The 19,320-nt window shown below is 42.7% G+C and overlaps 1 protein-coding gene across 1 annotated transcript; it reads right to left on the reverse strand.

Moving 5' to 3' along the window:
• Positions 1-2,231: 2,231 nt before the first annotated feature.
• Positions 2,232-5,465, reverse strand: LOC121318842 (ADP/ATP translocase 2-like). The gene is made up of 4 exons (XM_041255947.1): positions 5,262-5,465; positions 3,391-3,877; positions 3,112-3,252; positions 2,232-2,687 (listed from the first exon to the last, which is right to left on the reverse strand). The coding sequence occupies exons 1-4, from the start codon at positions 5,370-5,372 to the stop codon at positions 2,530-2,532; spliced, it is 897 nt and encodes a 298-aa protein (XP_041111881.1). The 5' UTR covers positions 5,373-5,465; the 3' UTR covers positions 2,232-2,529.
• Between the last annotated feature and the right edge of the window lie 13,855 nt (positions 5,466-19,320).

Here is a 19,320-nt window from a genome sequence, read left to right on the forward strand (position 1 = left end):
TGCAGACCGATGTCCTCTGGGTTTTAAGCACAATTGCTAATGGCAATCTGAACATGTCTCAGTGTTTGCAAATGTGCTTTCATCATCTACAAAACCCAATCTAAAACACACTGCAATCATCCACTAAGAAACAATTTGCTTAGGAGATAAATCATGATGATATAAACATTCTTTTAAGTTTTTGTTATAGGGGTGTGTGAATGGAGAGTCGCTATGCAGAAACACAAATATTAGGCTCATGTTACATGCTCAGTTTGTTTCCATGGAAACCATAATTTCTGTGAGAAGGCTGCATGATCCTGCTGTTGATGGGACTCAAGCAATGTAATACAACTTGGGAGATGTTAAAGTCAGTGCCCTAAGTCTCCACACTAGCATTGCAAATTTGCCTAGGGTATTGCCTATAATATGGCATTACTGCACTGTTCACTTTCCATGGTCATAACTCTTAGCAGAGCATGAGGATTTACTCCCATGTGAAAATGTGTGCGACGCACCTTGAAGTTAGTGAGAAATGAGTGGAATTCCATTTTAAGGCTGAACCAGATTGACACAAACAACAAGGCCTGTGTGGAGCCAGTTCCTCTGTCTCATGGAAGGGAGCGACAGAGCTGAAACACAGACACAGCTGCAACCAGCTTAGCCTGGTTTATTCTAACACAGCAACACAGGCCCCTATTGCAAACAGACAATGATATAATTAGTTTAAAAGAACCACCTCGCAAATTAATCAATCATTCTTCATACATGTTTTTAAATTAAAGTCTGTACTCCCAGGTCCATTCCCACATTGTTAGTGCTCTCTCATGATTTATTTACAGGCAGGCCAAACTTCACTGCTCATATACAGCCACGCTATTCTCTGCTTACTGTCGAACAGGTTTCCACTCAACCCGGCAGGCATGATGCAGGGTGCTCTGGATAAGGACAAGTGATCAGGGATTCAGAGGTCATTTCTTGGCCACTGACTTTTGGTTTGTTACCATGGGAACAAGCCACTCAACCCAGAAGCACATAAAAATGAAAGACACAAGATGAGTGTAGCTCCACTCCCCACCCTCCCCCACTTTCATAGTCTCTGATTATATAAAACCATATTTACAGCTCAACTGTTATTACCATGCACCTAGAACCTTCTGTACACCAGATTAATCTGTCACTGCAAATATGCATCTGCTACGCTACATTCAAATCTCGATAAAGTTGCAATGCATTGCTTGGCAATCAGACAGTATATCTATGGCTTGTATGAACTGGCTACCTAGGACCCAGAGTAAGGGGATCTGTATATTCAGCCATGAGAGGAAATGACTCCAGCAGGTTAAAAGGCCACTTAAACTGCATTGGAATGCACTTGTGTGGGGGAGGGGGACAGAAAATATGCTATTTTTAGAAGCCAGGACTATAGCACATCCTGCAGATTATCCAACAGATTCTTTATCCAGAGCAAATGCTCAAAAGCATGGTAAACCACCACAATGCTTTCACATTCAGTGCTCAATAGAGCTGGTACTGAGTACATCAATTAAAAGGAGGGACAAGAGATTCTCAGCAAAACAGTTTACAGCAGAATAACTAGACATAGCATATATGAAGAGATAAACCTGTGAAATTCCAAAGACTTCTTCCCCTTCACAAATGCCATGTTACTTTACTTACCTGGGGAAGAAGCAGCCAGCTCCAGGTCAGCATGATCAATCCCCCCCCCCCCCCCCCCCCATGCCAGGAGTTTATTATCAAATGGAGGCTCTTAAGACTACTCTACAGGAGTAATTCTGGCACAGACAGCATGCCTGCCTCAACTACTCATACTGGACCTTGTATTGTAGACTGCCTTGTAATTCATTACACTTGGCATAGGTTACAAACAGCTGCTGTTGGCATTAAGCCAACATAAAGCACTAAGTGCAGATTGGCTTTACTACATTCCAAAATCCATCTGAGCTTTCAACAAGTAACCAGAGCCAAAACATGGTGCAGTACCCGTTCAAAGATGCCAGTATTTACTACTCTGTTCATAAATAAAACTACCTAAATCTGATCATTGCTTCTTTGGAATCTTCACTGCAACACTTTATACTCAAGCACTAATATATATATATATATATATATATATATATATATATATATATATATATATATATATATATATATATATATATATATATATATATATATATATATATATATATATATATAATATATAAAAACACAACAGTACAAAATGCAAATTAAGTTAATTTAAGAGTTTTATTTTTTGTTAAGGTTATGGTTAAAAACAGACCGGCTGAATAAAATTGTAGAGGTAGAGCTCTTGGGGTCAGGGCATTTTAAATGGGAATGACATTGAATGAAAAATAAAAAAAAGTGGTGTAAAGTAAAAGAGATCAAGCGAGCGGGATTGTTTCCCCCTCAGTTCAACTAGTACGAAACTAGCTGGTCCCTATAAATAAGGCGGAATTTATGTCCTTCCAAATGTACAGAGATATGTTACATATAAACACACCATTTTACAACAAATCAGTTAATTTAGATGACCTTCTTTAGCTCATCGTACAAGACAAGCACAAAGGCCCCACCCATGCCTCTGAGAACGTTGGACCAGGCTCCCTTGAAGAAGGCACTGCCACCTTCATCACGAAGAATCTTCCTCCAGCAGTCAATTGTGCCGCTGTACATAATGTCAGCTAGAAATAAAAGAAATAGAGTTTACTCCACAAGAAAGATATGATGCTTCTGGTCCTGGTTTACAACCCTCATGCAAGTTATCAGGAAGCGCTGTACTGTGAAATCGATTTACACCCTCAGGTTAATAGGTGTAGGTCTACCTAAGACACTACACAAGAAAGCACAAAAACAATACTCTGTGTTGAATTATAGCATTTTACCAATGGAGGTGGACCGCTAGGATTCAAGCCAGCAAGCTCCAGTTTAACGGACTCAAAGGAATATTTGCATGGTCATGAAAGAACAAGGTCTGCCACCCACAAAGTGCCAGTATGGCCATTTAACATGGAGATCGCCAATTATCAAAACAAGACACTAACTTAAGACTACATACAAGGTGGAGGGGCTGTTCTGGGTGCGTGCACGGTCTGGACCTGAACTTACCTCCTTTACGCCCGGACTGCATCATCATACGACGACGGACGGTATCGAAGGGATAGGAGGCGAGACCGGCGACGGCGGTCACACTCTGAGCAATCATCCAGCTTACAAGAATGCTAGCGTTCTTGGGATCTGGCAGCATACCTGGGGGGGTGGGGGTGAGGGCATTGCTTTAGTTACACAGATGACAATTTAAAAGTCCACAGAATATAATACTGCACAATATAAAAGTGTCATGTAAAGAAATCTACCTCCTGTTCAGAGGCTCTGTGGGCTACTTACCTTTAGCCGTGTCATAGACGCCAAAGTAAGCAGCTCTGTAGATTATGATACCCTGGACAGAGACGCTGAATCCCTGGTACAGACCCTTGAGGCCATCAGACTTGAAGACCTTGGTCAAGCAGTCTCCCAGACCGTTGAACTCGCGGGTGGCACCAGCTTTGCCAACATCTGCGGCCAGACGGGTCCTGGCGAAGTCGAGCGGGTAGACGAAGCACAGGGAAGTGGCACCAGCGGCACCACCAGAGGCCAGGTTACCAGCGAAGTACCTCCAGAACTGCGTGCGCTGGTCAACACCTCCCAGGAAGACCTTCTTGTACTTGTCTTTGAAAGCAAAGTTGAGGGCCTGAGTGGGGAAGTACCTGATGACATTGGCCAGGTTTCCACGCCAGAAGGACAGGAAGCCCTGCTCTTTGGGGATACGGACCACACAGTCAACAATACCTTTGTACTGTTTGTCAGCTGTGATCTGTTTGCTTGCATGTTGCACCTGAAAAACAAAACACACATGCAGTTTGCAAAAACTGATGCATTCATTGTATATTCCCTGTTAACCAAACCTTCATACATTGGTTTGTTCATATTATAATATTTGTATACATATCATCTTATACTTAATAATATATATATATATATATATATAGATATATATATATATATATATTACTCTTGAATCTGTCTATGTAATCTGAAATAGACTCAGTATCAATTAGAAAGTTATTAAAAGCTCTTTTTTTTACAAAACTAGTCTTACTAGGACAACGGCACCTAATGGGTTAAAGATACGCAACTGTTATAGTTTTAAAAATGTATTAGAAAAGGTAATCACAATATTAATTTTACGTTTTCCCAAATTTAAGGAAGGGAAAAGAGAAGCAAAGTGAACATTGCTGCTTCCCTCTCTCTCCCTACTTTAACTCAAAATGGAGCAGCTGGACACTATTGGCAAGGGCACGAGTGGAAATAGAATTAAAATTAAATAAATAAATAAAAAAAACACCCCTTTATAAAATGTTGCGGGGTAATTTAAGAGCGGCATAGGTAAAACTCGCCAATATGCTGCAGGAACCTAGTGCTTTACAGAGCTACCTTGACAGGACAAAGGCTCTGTATTACAGGATGCGACAATCGTGTTCTCAAAGTCGTTACATTTTATAATTTAATTCCCACTTGTTAGTCCAAATAAAAAGACCAGTTTGTGGAATTTGCATTTCTAAAAAAATATGCCAACGAATCATCAATAAAAACTTCACTTCCTGTCACTACAGGCTCTACTGGTTGGGGCCTCTCCTTTGCACGACCTTGGGTTGGAAGCAGAAATCGACGGTGACCTTCCTTCATGTCTTTTTTTTTTGAACTGCTGGTATGAAGTGCTACACTTTCGGGTAAAGGTGTAGTCTGGGATAAAGACACAGGAACCAATCTGAAAACCCCTTGCCTCACTACGGCTAAATACCACGGCAGGGAACAGAACCGGCATAATACAACACAATAGATAAGCAGCAGAAGAAAGGGTGCGTTTTCACACTCAAAGTCAATACAGCTACATTAAAGGCTTTAGCCCATGTTTCTTTTTTTAAAAAAAAAAAAAAAATTTTAACAAACACTGCGGTGTCTTATTTGTAACATCGACTATTCATTCCAAATAACAATCTGCATATACAAAGACATGAATAACAATGACAAGAAAAGTTTCGACATCACAGATATAAGACTGCTTTCGGCTTGACAACTGATGCTCCGCTGTATGTCCTGGCAGGGAAAATCAACAGCTGCCATCTCTGTGAAGATGACCCAGTGCGGCTCCTCGTACAGAAGCCGGTCTCACTTCTCAATCCTCGCCTCCCAGCGAAACGATGAGAGGCCACGCTTACCTGCAGAAGCAGCTTCACTCTCTCAATCGGCGCCACCGCTGTTTTGGAGACGGCAGCGGCAATGCCACCAGCCAAGAAGTCCTTGGCGAACGACAAAGCGACGTCAGACATCGTATGTACTAGTTCAAGCAGCGGTGTATGAGGAGGAAGAGAAGACGACCCTGCAGCCCTGAGCTCTACACCGGCTCTGTGGAAATGGCCGATTTTTATAGGGCAGAAAGACTTTAAATAGGAAATAATCGCGAGACTCTACGGGAATACAGCGAACGGCAATGCAATTGGCCCTTGGGCATTTTAGGGCGGAGTGACGCGGTGGGCTCGTATCGTGACGTTGACAAAACGGTGTTGCTAAGTAACAGAATAACAACGCTTCGGAAAAGAGTACGAAATTGTGTATCTTAATAAAACTAAAAACATTGTATTTCTCAATCGATTTTCTCGCACAATCACGTCATAACGGGACAACAAAACAAATCAAAACAAAAACAGAATTGAGGGTGGGGGGTGTAGCTAGTGATTTAAAACTAATCTTAAACTGTGATTAATTCACCGTCATGTTATACCACCTTTTCAACAAGATCATATCACAATCACAAGTCAGACGAGCAGAAAAAAATAAAAGTACTGAACACGGCTTACGTTTTCAGAACACGTTTGTTAAAATAATGCTTCAGCTGTGTCACCAAAGTCATAATGGTGTAACAGACAATTACCATGGGCCTGTATTAATAATGACAACGCAAATTAAAGAAAAAATAAAGTTTAACCTTTCCCCATATTTCACAAACAGACACTGCCGCTGCGTTTAATACATAGAGCCATTAGCTGGACCTTCAAGAGTGACCTTCATTCATTGTGACCTCCAGCTTCGTGTTCGCTCAACTCTTTCACTGTAATGCGGTTACAGCAGCTGTAACACCTGAGGTTAAGAATAAAATGTACATGAAAATGCTAATAAATGACACACTTTGATACTGCTTCAGAGTCATGTAATCAAGAGCTGTCATTTTAGCTGGACGTTGTAATTATTATCATTTTTTTGTTTTATTTTTTTCCACAGCCTGTAGATTTGGAGCTTGGGGTGTAGAAATTCATTTCATTTCAATAAGCTCCTAGCAGATGTTGCATAGGATCCTGTGACAACACTATAAATAGAGCGTACAGACTCTATAAGCAGACAGGGTAGTCTGCATTTGGTGTTAAAATTGCTGTAGAACTCTAGTCCTCCAACTGTACCCCTACGGACAAGCCTTGCCTGTGAGACCAGCTGATGAAGAAGCAGGGGAAGTCACTACTGCTACTGCGCCAGCCTCTGCATTTGACTGAACAATTTGGAATAAATTAAACCCTCAACCCTCAAACAGTGAACGAAACTTGAAGGACGTCTTTCTGCAGATCCGTCACTTTTGACAACGGAACCCCCTACCAACCGAGCTCTGATCCCCAGACCTCTGTCTAACTCTGCCTTGCCCTTGTGACTGAAACCAACAGGGAGGTAGCTTTAATACAGTTCATTACAACAGACACGTGCATAACAAGCTATTCAGTCATATGACTGCTCATTCAAACCAAGGCGAGTGCTAAATTGAATGTGTTTCTAATATTTTGTCCAACCCTGGTGCCTGGATTTAGCAGCCTGTAAGCAAGTTACAATGAACTTCACAGCATGTCTAAATAAAAAAAATTAAAATACACAACATGGCTTGTTCCAGAAAAACACCTGATTTTATATATAAATACAGTATTAAAAGAGTTGTACTCAGCAGTACATAACATCAATAAAACAGCACTGAACAGTATAAAATTATACACTGTGAATACATCAGAAATCCACGCTATTGAGACATTGGGCCCTGTTTGCGAGGGGTTATTTAAATACAGTTTTTGTAATGTCTATTTTGGTGATTTAAATGAAGGTTTGTATTAAAATGATCTGTTCTAGACTACTGCAACTCAAACCTTTGTGAATAAGGTCCATTTAAACAACAGTTAGCAATAAATGTGAAGATGAAAGCACTGCTTTAGATGTGGCTGAAGCAGAACATACCTGAATTCAGTTGAGGAGTGTCAGCCTAGCCATTACAGGTTTGGATGATTTGCTTTTCAATTTGTAGATTCCAGAATTTTAAAACAGAGCATCGAGTAACTGATAACTCTTTGAGTCCAAAAACCTTAGACGCCCCGTGGAGTCAGAAAGTAGAAGTGTTAACACCGCAGGAATCAAAACAAACAACTCGGAACATAACCATTATTAAATGAATGCTGTAACTTTTTTTGTTATTAGTTTTGTGCAGTTTGATTTCTCCTTTCACACGAATGTTAAAATGCATTCATTTCAAAAGAAAGCATGAATGACAGTAAAGGCTTTGGCATCATTTTCAGATCAAACCGGATGTAAATAAAAAAAAAAAAAAAACTTTTTGCTGTCTCTGGAGACTAGGGGGTAACAGCGATTCCAGAAAAATGCAGTAAGTCTTTCAGAAATAGAATAACTCGTCTTCCTGATCTTCTGCATCTGATTATGAGCTTCATCTCGAGTTAAATAAAAAACTGCATCTGGTCGAATGCTGTAGTCGCTGCTGCTTTTCCCAGGCTCAGCCTCACCGCCTGTTGCTTACAGCCGACTGCTCTGATTTGAAGCTTCTGTTCCTCAGCAACCTCCCCAGTTCTCTCAGCTCTTGGGTTCCGAGGCTCTGGTCCACTCTGGGTGCCAGCTGGTAACTGAGTGGAGACACGATGGAACTGTTCTTAGAGGCAAACGCGCTTGCAAAACTGGCACAACCTGGAAAAAAATAAAAAATAAAAATGTTAACAATACACAAACATGTTCAAATATTTAAAAATGACACAAAAACTTGCTGTAGCCAAAGTCTCACTTCAGCATGCCTTACATTTGAAATGAAAGTGGTACAGAATGAAAGGGGAAAGTTCTTTAGGAAGGATCATGCGTAAGGCAGACTACAGCTGGTGACAGTGAGTGGGAACATCATATTTGTCTAAGGGGTTGATTTGATCTCATTCTAATTCATTGGATAATTTTTACATTGCTCTGGCAAGTTATAAGTTGATCAAGCCAGCCCCCTGGTCTACAAATCACGCTTCACACAGTGCATTCTCAAAGCAGTCCAGGGAATGGAGCTGGCACAGCACGGAGTTCCTGGCAGCATTTTAACAAACATCTGCTACTAAAAGATGTGCTCTCTAGGAATGGTGTTAATCTCTCACAGGGGCTAACTGCAACTGATACAATTTATTATGCTGTGCTTATTTATTTGCTGTTTCACTCTTTTTGCATGATTAGCAAAAGTCATTTTATAAAGCTTTTTTTGCTTACCAAAAATCCCTTTTTATTTAAGACACATGGTAACAGAGGGCACTGCACACGACGCCTCCACAAAACCTGTTTGGTTTAGTGGGTGGGGCTGTTTTTGTCCCGTTCCTGATGACTTACATAAATGGAATGGAGAAACTGAGAAAGATTCGGAAACAACGATTTGCTGTGCCAGCAAGAGTTGCTTTAGCGTGAATACAAGTAAATGATATCGGAATCATCCTGGTTCTGGCTAATTAGGCACGCTGTGTGTCTAGCAAAGGTTCTCAAACTGGGCGTCTCAGAAACGTTTCAGGGGCGACCTACTGTAAGTTATGTAACAGCTAGACTACAACTGTGTGTATGACAAGCGGGTGGTATACATTTGTTCCAAATAGCTAGGCTTTTCACAGCAAGTAAAGCAAAGCTGCACTCACCCTGAGAAGGTTGGCAGTCAGCCCGTTCCACAGCCCCAGGAATCCTTGCGCTTTCACTACCTGTCTGAAACAGTCCACCATGCCAGTGAAGTGAACATCAACACCCCCATAGTGGGGCAGGACAGGGCTCTCAGCCTGGGGAGGAACACGTCTCAGCAATGATGCTTATTCGACTAGGAAGACCCCTAAAATTAAAAACATGCTTTAAAACACCTGGAAAATTTGTTTTAGCGATTCTCAAGCTTTTACCCACATTTGTAAACCTGCACCATCTGCTCTACACATGTGTGAATGGGCAGCGTTCATTTCAAAAGGAACTGCATGCAATCTGTAATACACAAGCTGCATGTCCCTGTTGCCAGATTCAGTCACAATGGGGAATTAGAGCCGAAAGATACTTACATTGAGATATTAAGGTATCTCGATGTCTTCTAGCTGACGAGCCACTCTTGCCACTATTTTCACTATAGTACATTTCCCCTGTCATACAGCATGTCTCTGCCCACAATCACAACATGAATTAGTGCTCACTGACTCATACAGTAAAAGTCTGGAAAACAGTTTTCAGCTGCGCCCTTCCCCAAGAGAATCTTGGGAGCACCGTCTTACAGGCTCTGTGGCTTCAGTATGCTGCGTACAGGAAATGCCTGTTCAAACAAGTTTCAGCTTTAACACCAAGCTTCACAACGGCTCAGCTGCCAAAGGTATTGTACCACAGTAGTGACTTCAAAAAGTGATAATTCCTCTAGAGGAAAATATACTTGAACTTTGACCTATTCGACTCCTCGAGACCATCGCTTTCAATTCAAAACACTAAATGTCTCGTTTTCAATCACTCGACAACACCCACAGCACAGACATGTTCACGATGTAAAGCTAGTACAATCATATCTCAGAGAAAATGGAGAGGAACAGGAAATTAAAACAAGGTAAAGGCAATCATCCATATAAAGCTGAAGCACTAACTGATAACGACACAGAACGTCTGTACAGCCTTGAAACACGACTCTTAAATAAACCAATTTATGACGTCACAGTAATTATGTCTGGTAATTTATGACGTCACAGAAACCCACGATGGAATTATTTTCCTGTAACTCAATGAAGCCCCTCTACTATTATATATACACTCTGTACATATACAAGAAGCTTGTTACCATAAACATTAGGTCTGTTTTTAGTTATAGAATGAAAGTTACGTTTGGTGAATGTAAACAAACAAGCTTGTTTTGTTTCGGACACCAAGGAAAATGAAGGGGGCAGGCAAGGTCGTTCAAAGACAGTGACAAGCACATCAGAAAATCACACCTCCACTAGCACGACACCTGTCAGCAAAAAAAGAAAGAAGCTTATACTAAAAAGGGTTTGTAACAATACATTTTCAGCTTCTTTCTGCAGATTGCAGATGATATAGCTACGATGCAATAACCCCTATTCAATTTGATACAGATGGTATCTCAGAAATCTTTTTCTGGGAGTCTATCGTGCCACTGAAAGCTCTGTACTTTCAAGCTTGAGGCTATTTCTGAATTGAGCAGAATTCCAATGGAACACAAAGATGAGAGTAGAACTCCAGGCGCCATGTTCCTTCACTGTTGCTATGTTTCTATCCTGTACGTTTAACTGGACTGGAGTGTCATACAGCAGGTTATAGAAACATTTCACGTGCACTGATTTCACACAACAGCACCAACGCTCTGGGTACGAGAGAACAGCATTTCATTTGTACAGTGCGACAATGGATTTGTACCTTCTGCCTGCCATGAAGAAAGCAGTCTTTGACCTGTGATCGCTGTATAAGGATCGTTGAGTGGTTACTGATTACAACAGCTGTGAACATGATGTGCAGCGCTACAGGTTCATTTATAGCCTTCAAATAACTTGAAGTGTTCAGAGGTCATTAGTAAAACATGATTTTCAAAGAGATGACCCCAGAACGACCGTGGAGAGGCTGTTACAGCACCTTACGTACCGCAGCCTGCACAATGGAGCAGCCACAAGTATTGTTTGAATGCCATTGGTTAGAAAGCCTGCAGGTAATGCGATAGTGAATGGATTGCAATGGTGCGGAGTGACTCCAGTAATGATCCTCTATGTTCTGTATGCACTGGAGGGCTTTGTCTATTCTATCTTGAAATGGCAACCCCACATTTCAGTTTAGCATGGTCTGCATTCACATGGGTAAACCACTACATAAAGAAACACTGTTGCACAAGCAGAAGTTATGTGTACGTTCCCCAAATTACAAAGCATGTGACTACTGTAGAAGGTATGCCTGTGTATTTCTGGATAACCCTACGGTACTTCAAACATTTAGCAAGAAAACAGTTTACGGTACTGTGTATCAAACTGTAGCTAAGATACTAGGGTGCTCTCTAGTGGCTAGAGCTTGTAAATGCATAAAGCAGGATTCACAGTGGTTGTTAATGACAGCCCGCCACTGAGTCAATCTACATTGTTTGTTAGGTTTTTAAATGGAAGACAATCCACCTCTGTCACTTGAACAAGCTATCTTTCTCCCACTTACTATTATAGTACAGTAATCTGTCACATATCCGTCATGATGAAGCTCTTCAGCACCCTGTGTGTGTGTGAGTGAGAGAGAGAGAGAGAGAGCCAGAACCAGGCTTGGATACCGAAGAGCGAGTAAGCAAGTCAAAACCACCGACAGCCGAGCCAGTAGCCGGAGTTTATTAATGAACAGAGAAGATTAGTTCAGCGATTGTAGCTCCCACCAAAGTTTTCATACTCTGTGTTGTATGTGCTCTGTGAGCTGCCTGGTGATGAGGGTGTCTGATGACATGGTTCAGGAAGGTGATTCAGGTAAGGGAGGGGTTAGGGTTAAACTAGCGATGAGGGTGTCTGATGACATGGTTCAGGAAGGTGATTCAGGTAAGGGAGGGGTTAGGGTTAAACTAGCGATGAGGGTGTCTGATGACATGGTTCAGGAAGGTGATTCAGGTAAGGGAGGGGTTAGGGTTAAACTAGCGATGAGGGTGTCTGATGACATGGTTCAGGAAGGTGATTCAGGTAAGGGAGGGGTTAGGGTTAAACTAGCGATGAGGGTGTCTGATGACATGGTTCAGGAAGGTGATTCAGGTAAGGGAGGGGTTAGGGTTAAACTAGCGATGAGGGTGTCTGATGACATGGTTCAGGAAGGCGATTCAGGTAAGGGAGGGGTTAGGGTTAAACTAGCGATGAGGGTGTCTGATGACATGGTTCAGGAAGGCGATTCAGGTAAGGGAGGGGTTAGGGTTAAACTAGCGATGAGGGTGTCTGATGACATGGTTCAGGAAGGCGATTCAGGTAAGGGAGGGGTTAGGGTTAAACTAGCGATGAGGGTGTCTGATGACATGGTTCAGGAAGGTGATTCAGGTAAGGGAGGGGTTAGGGTTAAACTAGCGATGAGGGTGTCTGATGACATGGTTCAGGAAGGTGATTCAGGTAAGGGAGGGGTTAGGGTTAAACTAGCGATGAGGGTGTCTGATGACATGGTTCAGGAAGGTGATTCAGGTAAGGGAGGGGTTAGGGTTAAACTAGCGATGAGGGTGTCTGATGACATGGTTCAGGAAGGTGATTCAGGTAAGGGAGGGGTTAGGGTTAAACTAGCGATGAGGGTGTCTGATGACATGGTTCAGGAAGGTGATTCAGGTAAGGGAGGGGTTAGGGTTAAACTAGCGATGAGGGTGTCTGATGACATGGTTCAGGAAGGTGATTCAGGTAAGGGAGGGGTTAGGGTTAAACTAGCGATGAGGGTGTCTGATGACATGGTTCAGGAAGGTGATTCAGGTAAGGGAGGGGTTAGGGTTAAACTAGCGATGAGGGTGTCTGATGACATGGTTCAGGAAGGTGATTCAGGTAAGGGAGGGGTTAGGGTTAAACTAGCGATGAGGGTGTCTGATGACATGGTTCAGGAAGGTGATTCAGGTAAGGGAGGGGTTAGGGTTAAACTAGCGATGAGGGTGTCTGATGACATGGTTCAGGAAGGTGATTCAGGTAAGGGAGGGGTTAGGGTTAAACTAGCGATGAGGGTGTCTGATGACATGGTTCAGGAAGGTGATTCAGGTAAGGGAGGGGTTAGGGTTAAACTAGCGATGAGAGTGTCTGATGACATGGTTCAGGAAGGTGATTCAGGTAAGGGAGGGGTTAGGGTTAAACTAGCGATGAGGGTGTCTGATGACATGGTTCAGGAAGGTGATTCAGGTAAGGGAGGGGTTAGGGTTAAACTAGCGATGAGAGTGTCTGATGACATGGTTCAGGAAGGTGATTCAGGTAAGGGAGGGGTTAGGGTTAAACTAGCGATGAGGGTGTCTGATGACATGGTTCAGGAAGGTGATTCAGGTAAGGGAGGGGTTAGGGTTAAACTAGCGATGAGGGTGTCTGATGACATGGTTCAGGAAGGTGATTCAGGTAAGGGAGGGGTTAGGGTTAAACTAGCGATGAGAGTGTCTGATGACATGGTTCAGGAAGGTGATTCAGGTAAGGGAGGGGTTAGGGTTAAACTAGCGATGAGAGTGTCTGATGACATGGTTCAGGAAGGTGATTCAGGTAAGGGAGGGGTTAGGGTTAAACTAGCGATGAGGGTGTCTGATGACATGGTTCAGGAAGGTGATTCAGGTAAGGGAGGGGTTAGGGTTAAACTAGCGATGAGGGTGTCTGATGACATGGTTCAGGAAGGTGATTCAGGTAAGGGAGGGGTTAGGGTTAAACTAGCGATGAGGGTGTCTGATGACATGGTTCAGGAAGGTGATTCAGGTAAGGGAGGGGTTAGGGTTAAACTAGCGATGAGGGTGTCTGATGACATGGTTCAGGAAGGTGATTCAGGTAAGGGAGGGGTTAGGGTTAAACTAGCGATGAGGGTGTCTGATGACATGGTTCAGGAAGGTGATTCAGGTAAGGGAGGGGTTAGGGTTAAACTAGCGATGAGGGTGTCTGATGACATGGTTCAGGAAGGTGATTCAGGTAAGGGAGGGGTTAGGGTTAAACTAGCGATGAGGGTGTCTGATGACATGGTTCAGGAAGGTGATTCAGGTAAGGGAGGGGTTAGGGTTAAACTAGCGATGAGGGTGTCTGATGACATGGTTCAGGAAGGTGATTCAGGTAAGGGAGGGGTTAGGGTTAAACTAGCGATGAGGGTGTCTGATGACATGGTTCAGGAAGGTGATTCAGGTAAGGGAGGGGTTAGGGTTAAACTAGCGATGAGGGTGTCTGATGACATGGTTCAGGAAGGTGATTCAGGTAAGGGAGGGGTTAGGGTTAAACTAGCGATGAGGGTGTCTGATGACATGGTTCAGGAAGGTGATTCAGGTAAGGGAGGGGGTACCTGCATTTTCCTCTTCACAGTTTCGAAGGGGAAGGAGAGTGTTTGAGCCACCCCTGCAGCCAGGCAGCTGTTAACGAAGTTCTGTAGTGGTGTGAATCTGACACTGGGCTCACCCCAGAGTTTATCCAGGTTCACGTAGACCAAGAACGAGCAACAGGAAAACGGTATAGCGCCTACAAAACGAAAGCACAATTCGCACAGTCGTGTAGCGCCATCTACTGGATAGCTTGCAAAAAAGCTTGGATTTCATGGAGCTACAAATAGAGAACTTCAAGTGTTTCAAGCTGATGGGAAGATGGTTATCCCCTCGCACTCACTCACAGTGGGGAAAACAAGTTGACAGCTCAGATATTAAACTTTAGTTTGGGCCAATGAGAGAATTGTGTGGAACTAAGACTGGCAGTTTTTTAAAAAGCTCCTTTTAGGGTTATATCCCTTATACAAATTTGGCACAGTAAAGGCAAAGCAAAGAGTAATAAAGCACAGTGTGGTAAAGCACAGGTAAGCACTGTGAAGAACAGTAAGGCATATTAAAGAAAAGCACAACAGCCTGGGACAACAGAACAGTGCTTTTAAACTGATCACCACCGAGATCATCCATGAAGTAAAAAAACAGCAACACATCATTTCAGTGACACTGATGCTGCAGCAGGCAGTGTAATGAGACACCCCCACACTTTCATGAATGACTACCTCACATGGGGACGGATACAAAAACAGCAACTCTCTAGTATTTATATGGGGACATGCATCTTCCACATGCCACGAATCACAACCTGGAACAATCCGATTCCTGGAAATCAATGTTAACGCGTTCCAACGACGAAGCGTCCTCTATCAAGTGACGTCGGAATCTCATGAGCGATTCTGCCTGGCCGGATTGGATAGCGATAGCAGGCGTGATTCTAACTCGGGTGGGTGGTTTTGCGCCCCTGAATGGCAAGGAACGGGACTAACCCAGATCTAATTATGAAAACAAATCCAATTCAGGAAATAAATAAATAAATACATAAATAAACCGATCTGCACTTTAGAGGGGAACGAGAACCACCACAAAAGTTAAGAGATGATGACGATTTATTTTAAACATAATCTGCGTAACATAATTACAGCAATCTACTGTACTCTGATTCCTTCTGATCCAGTAAGAACGGAATCACGGATTACATATGCAACCATACAGCCATATATGGAACACGTATGTAAACATGTGCACAAAGATCGTAAGAAATGATCAACTGTATACATTTCTGTTACCCTGGCATGCACAAATTATATCTTCCATTATCATAGCGTTCTTTTGTTTTTTATTACTTGACAGTTTTGTGGAAGCTGTATTTTAAACGCCGGGTTGTTCTTACCTGTTGTAAGTTGCCAGCTGAACAGCGCTGTAAGGAACTAGACGAATACAAGCCGCCGAGTTCCCTTTCCAGAAAGCTCGGAGCCCTTCTTTCTGGTAGACTGTGTGGAAAGCTTTTAGAAATCCTCTTTTGCTGTGAAACGTCCCCGCTTGCGTTACAATTTTAACAACGTCCAGCGGAGACGTAACCGTTCCACTAAACACGCCTGTAATCCCTGCAGAAATTAATCTGCGAAGCGGTCATTCGGTTATCCCTCTTCATTACTAGTTGTTAATTATTTTGACAGTTGCACGGGTTTACAGCAGCTGCGTATCGAGCAACCAAAAACAAGTTCTTACCATTGCAACGGAAACTATTTTGAATGCTAGCGACGACGACAGTATTACAAAATATACCAACTTCCGAAACCCTGCCCACCAAGACAGTGCAACGCAGCCAGTACGACGTTGTCACGCAACGATAGTCGACCTGGAAAGACATTAACGTGTTCTTGAGCGCAAATTGAATACGGGGCACATTTTCTTCAGTCTATAGTGACACCCAATTCAAACAACAATTTCTAACAACATCTGCATTTCTATCCCAGCTGACATGACAGAGATAGACCGAACACGATGAGACAGACCATTCCCTTATTGTTTTATTTTTGATACCTTATCGATGTTGTCTTTATCGAATAAAAATTAAAAAAAAAATCTCAAAATATTTCACACAAGCTTTCTTCTAATTAAAAAATGCCATCCAAAGGATTATTTGAAGTAAATTTTAAAAATCTATTTTTTGATGTTGCGGAAATTGTAAAATGACCACAGGACGGCGCTCAAAGCCCGTTTTAAAATCTTCAGCGCTGGTGCGGTTCTGTTGCAGTCACCACCAGGGGGCACCCAAACCGCACTGTCAGCGCAGGTCAGGTGAAAGGACAGCAGATCAAAGATTAGCAATGCAAATGTGAACAAGCAGGTTTCATTCAAGGATGAAAGAAAGCAGAGAATGGGGTGGGTGTCCAGTTTCCTCCTTCCTAGAAATTCACAGCCTTTTTTTTTTGATGCATTTCCTCTCATGAAATTAGCACCTTTATCATTACTTACAAATGCAGCAGTTTCTGATTTGAAGTGCAAGCGAGTCATTAGAGTTTTATTTTCACCTAATACAGTTACAAACCAGAAACAAACAACTGGTACATGTAATGCTGGAGCTCGCTAACAGTCTTACTGTGTTTTAAATTTACTTTAGAATTGCAATTGGTGCAAATGATGATTTGGAGTAAATAGATTTGAGAATTCAGTCCTATGTGTTTTAAATCTACGATCTAATCATTAAGTGATTAGCACTGACTCTGTAAAACAATTGTGCTTGCGCTACTGCACCGCACAATGGGAACGCTCACATCTATAGCTGGGTCTGTCAAAGCTACACGCAATTGCAATTCGCTTCTAGAATGCTGTTTGAGTATATCTCGTTACAACAAAGCAGTAATCTATATGGCAGAGCACAGCATGGTGAAGCCTAGCCAAGCAGTACAATGCACAGGTGTAGCAGATCATGGAAAAGCACAATACATGATGTGGTAATTTGAAATTGTGAGACAAGACGCTTTGAGAATTACTATGTAAATCCTTCATGAATCATGGTCTTTTACAATGGGTGAAATTCAGCTTGTGCTTTGGTTACATAGTAATCCTAAACTCCATTTGCAATTACTCTTCAGTTCCACTGGAGTCAAGCACATGAGAACTGTGCTGTACTGCTTTGAACCTGCAATTATAGATCATTATCCAATTCAATAGCAGAGGTGCAGTGCAGCTACATGGGTATAGATGGCTGTCTAGCTACCTGCGCAGTTATAAACGCCTGAATGAAATCTTTCCAGGGGTTCTTTGTGTCTGATTCCATCACTATTATAAAAAGCACATGCAAGAGAGTGTAGTATTTTAAATAATGTAAAAAACCAAGGTGTAAGATGTAGGCATGATAACTTTGTTTAACACTGGATGAAAATTAAAAAGTAGATCAGTAACCTGGGCTGAAAGCTGGCCATCTCGCATCAGACTCTCTTTGGGTTGCTACCGCCTTCCAAGCGTGTTTTTCACACCACGGTGAGGCCGCTGTGGTGAGACAGGTAACGCAGCCAGCTCCTGTATTGTAATTAATAAAGCTGTCCCTTTCTCTCCCAGCAGGGGCTTGTAGCACTTGTCCTATGGGAGGCTCTGTTTGTTTTCAGCCTGTGTCAGCCCAGCAGGAGCGCCTCCCTTCCTGCTGAGATGACAGCCTGAGCTCTCTGTGAAGCCTCAATCCCCTGTCTGAAGTGTAGCCACTTGGTTTCTTTACAAAGGCTACTGGAATAACAGAGCCCCTTCCAAGGAAATGACCCTGTCTGTTCAAAGAGGAGAGCTCTGCGTTTCTACCTTTCAGATAGGAGGGGCGGCTGTCTCCATCCTAGACAGACACCATCTCAAAGCATCATTTTATTATTCAATATCATTTTAATACATTATTTCAAAGCATTCGCTCCAGTTATTAATGCATTTTGAAAGATGGAACTGCAGCAGTAATGCACAAATCTGAGAAACTACCTGAGAGTGCTTAAGAGATCTTCAGCTGTGCGACTTACATGGTTCATATTAGTTTTGCAGAGATGAAATAGGAGTTAATTAAAGACTGGAGTAAACTTTTTGAAAATATGCCCCAGTCCTGCACTGAGAAAAGAATGTTCCAGAGTGTTCAATTTAGAACCATATGGTTCTGAATAGAACGATTTAATCAAATAGATTCAAATATGAAGCATGAAACTCTGACAGTTCTACTTAGAACCCCTTTTGTTTCACATGGACCCCTCAGTTGTTCAGTACAGAAGAATAGTTATTCATGGAACCTAAATGAAACAAGGGTTCCAGAGAAAGTGTGGAGGAACCACATGCTTCTATATATACTGAAGAATGGCCAGATACCCTTCTATTCTTAGAGTGTGGGCCAAGACTCAGCAGGCTACACAAAGACACACAACATGCCTCCCAGGTGAGTAAATACACCTAATACAGACTTCACTAAAAGCGTTGATGGCTAATGGAGGTCATCTAAGGCTGGGACAGTCCTTACTATTTTCCTTTGTGAATAGCATCCAATATCTGAATGTTTTAAGTGCCAGCCTGAGGTCTGAAGCTGTGCCTTTAAGATTCCAGTCTAGGGTTTGCAGACTGTCCAGAACTGAGACTTGTCTCTGGACTGTCCCCACAGCAGGAGGGTCTCTCCGCTCTGGCTGGGACAGTTACAGCAGAAGAAATGCTGGGAAGGGGAAGAGACTGCGTGTCCCATCAAAGCTGGTCCCTTGTTAGCACACCATCAGCCTCAGGGCAGCTTGCTGGTTTCTTGAATGGCTTCAGATTGTTTGATGTGCTATTCAGACACTCCAAAAGGTACAGCACTGTATGTGAGCAAAGCACAGCGAGCCAGGGGATTCTGAGCTCGAAACCCAGCCCAGCCCCTGATTCCCTGCTTCAATCTGGGCAGCAGGGCTGTAACTAAGGCATATTTATACAGTATATCCAGTATTAGATGTCTGCAGTGAGCATTGATACATGCTGTCTACTTTCTTGTTAGTGAGCCATCAGACAGCCAGTGGCACACACGG

This window comes from Polyodon spathula, chromosome 7, assembly GCF_017654505.1.
Source record: "Polyodon spathula isolate WHYD16114869_AA chromosome 7, ASM1765450v1, whole genome shotgun sequence".
Classification (NCBI taxonomy): domain Eukaryota; kingdom Metazoa; phylum Chordata; class Actinopteri; order Acipenseriformes; family Polyodontidae; genus Polyodon; species Polyodon spathula.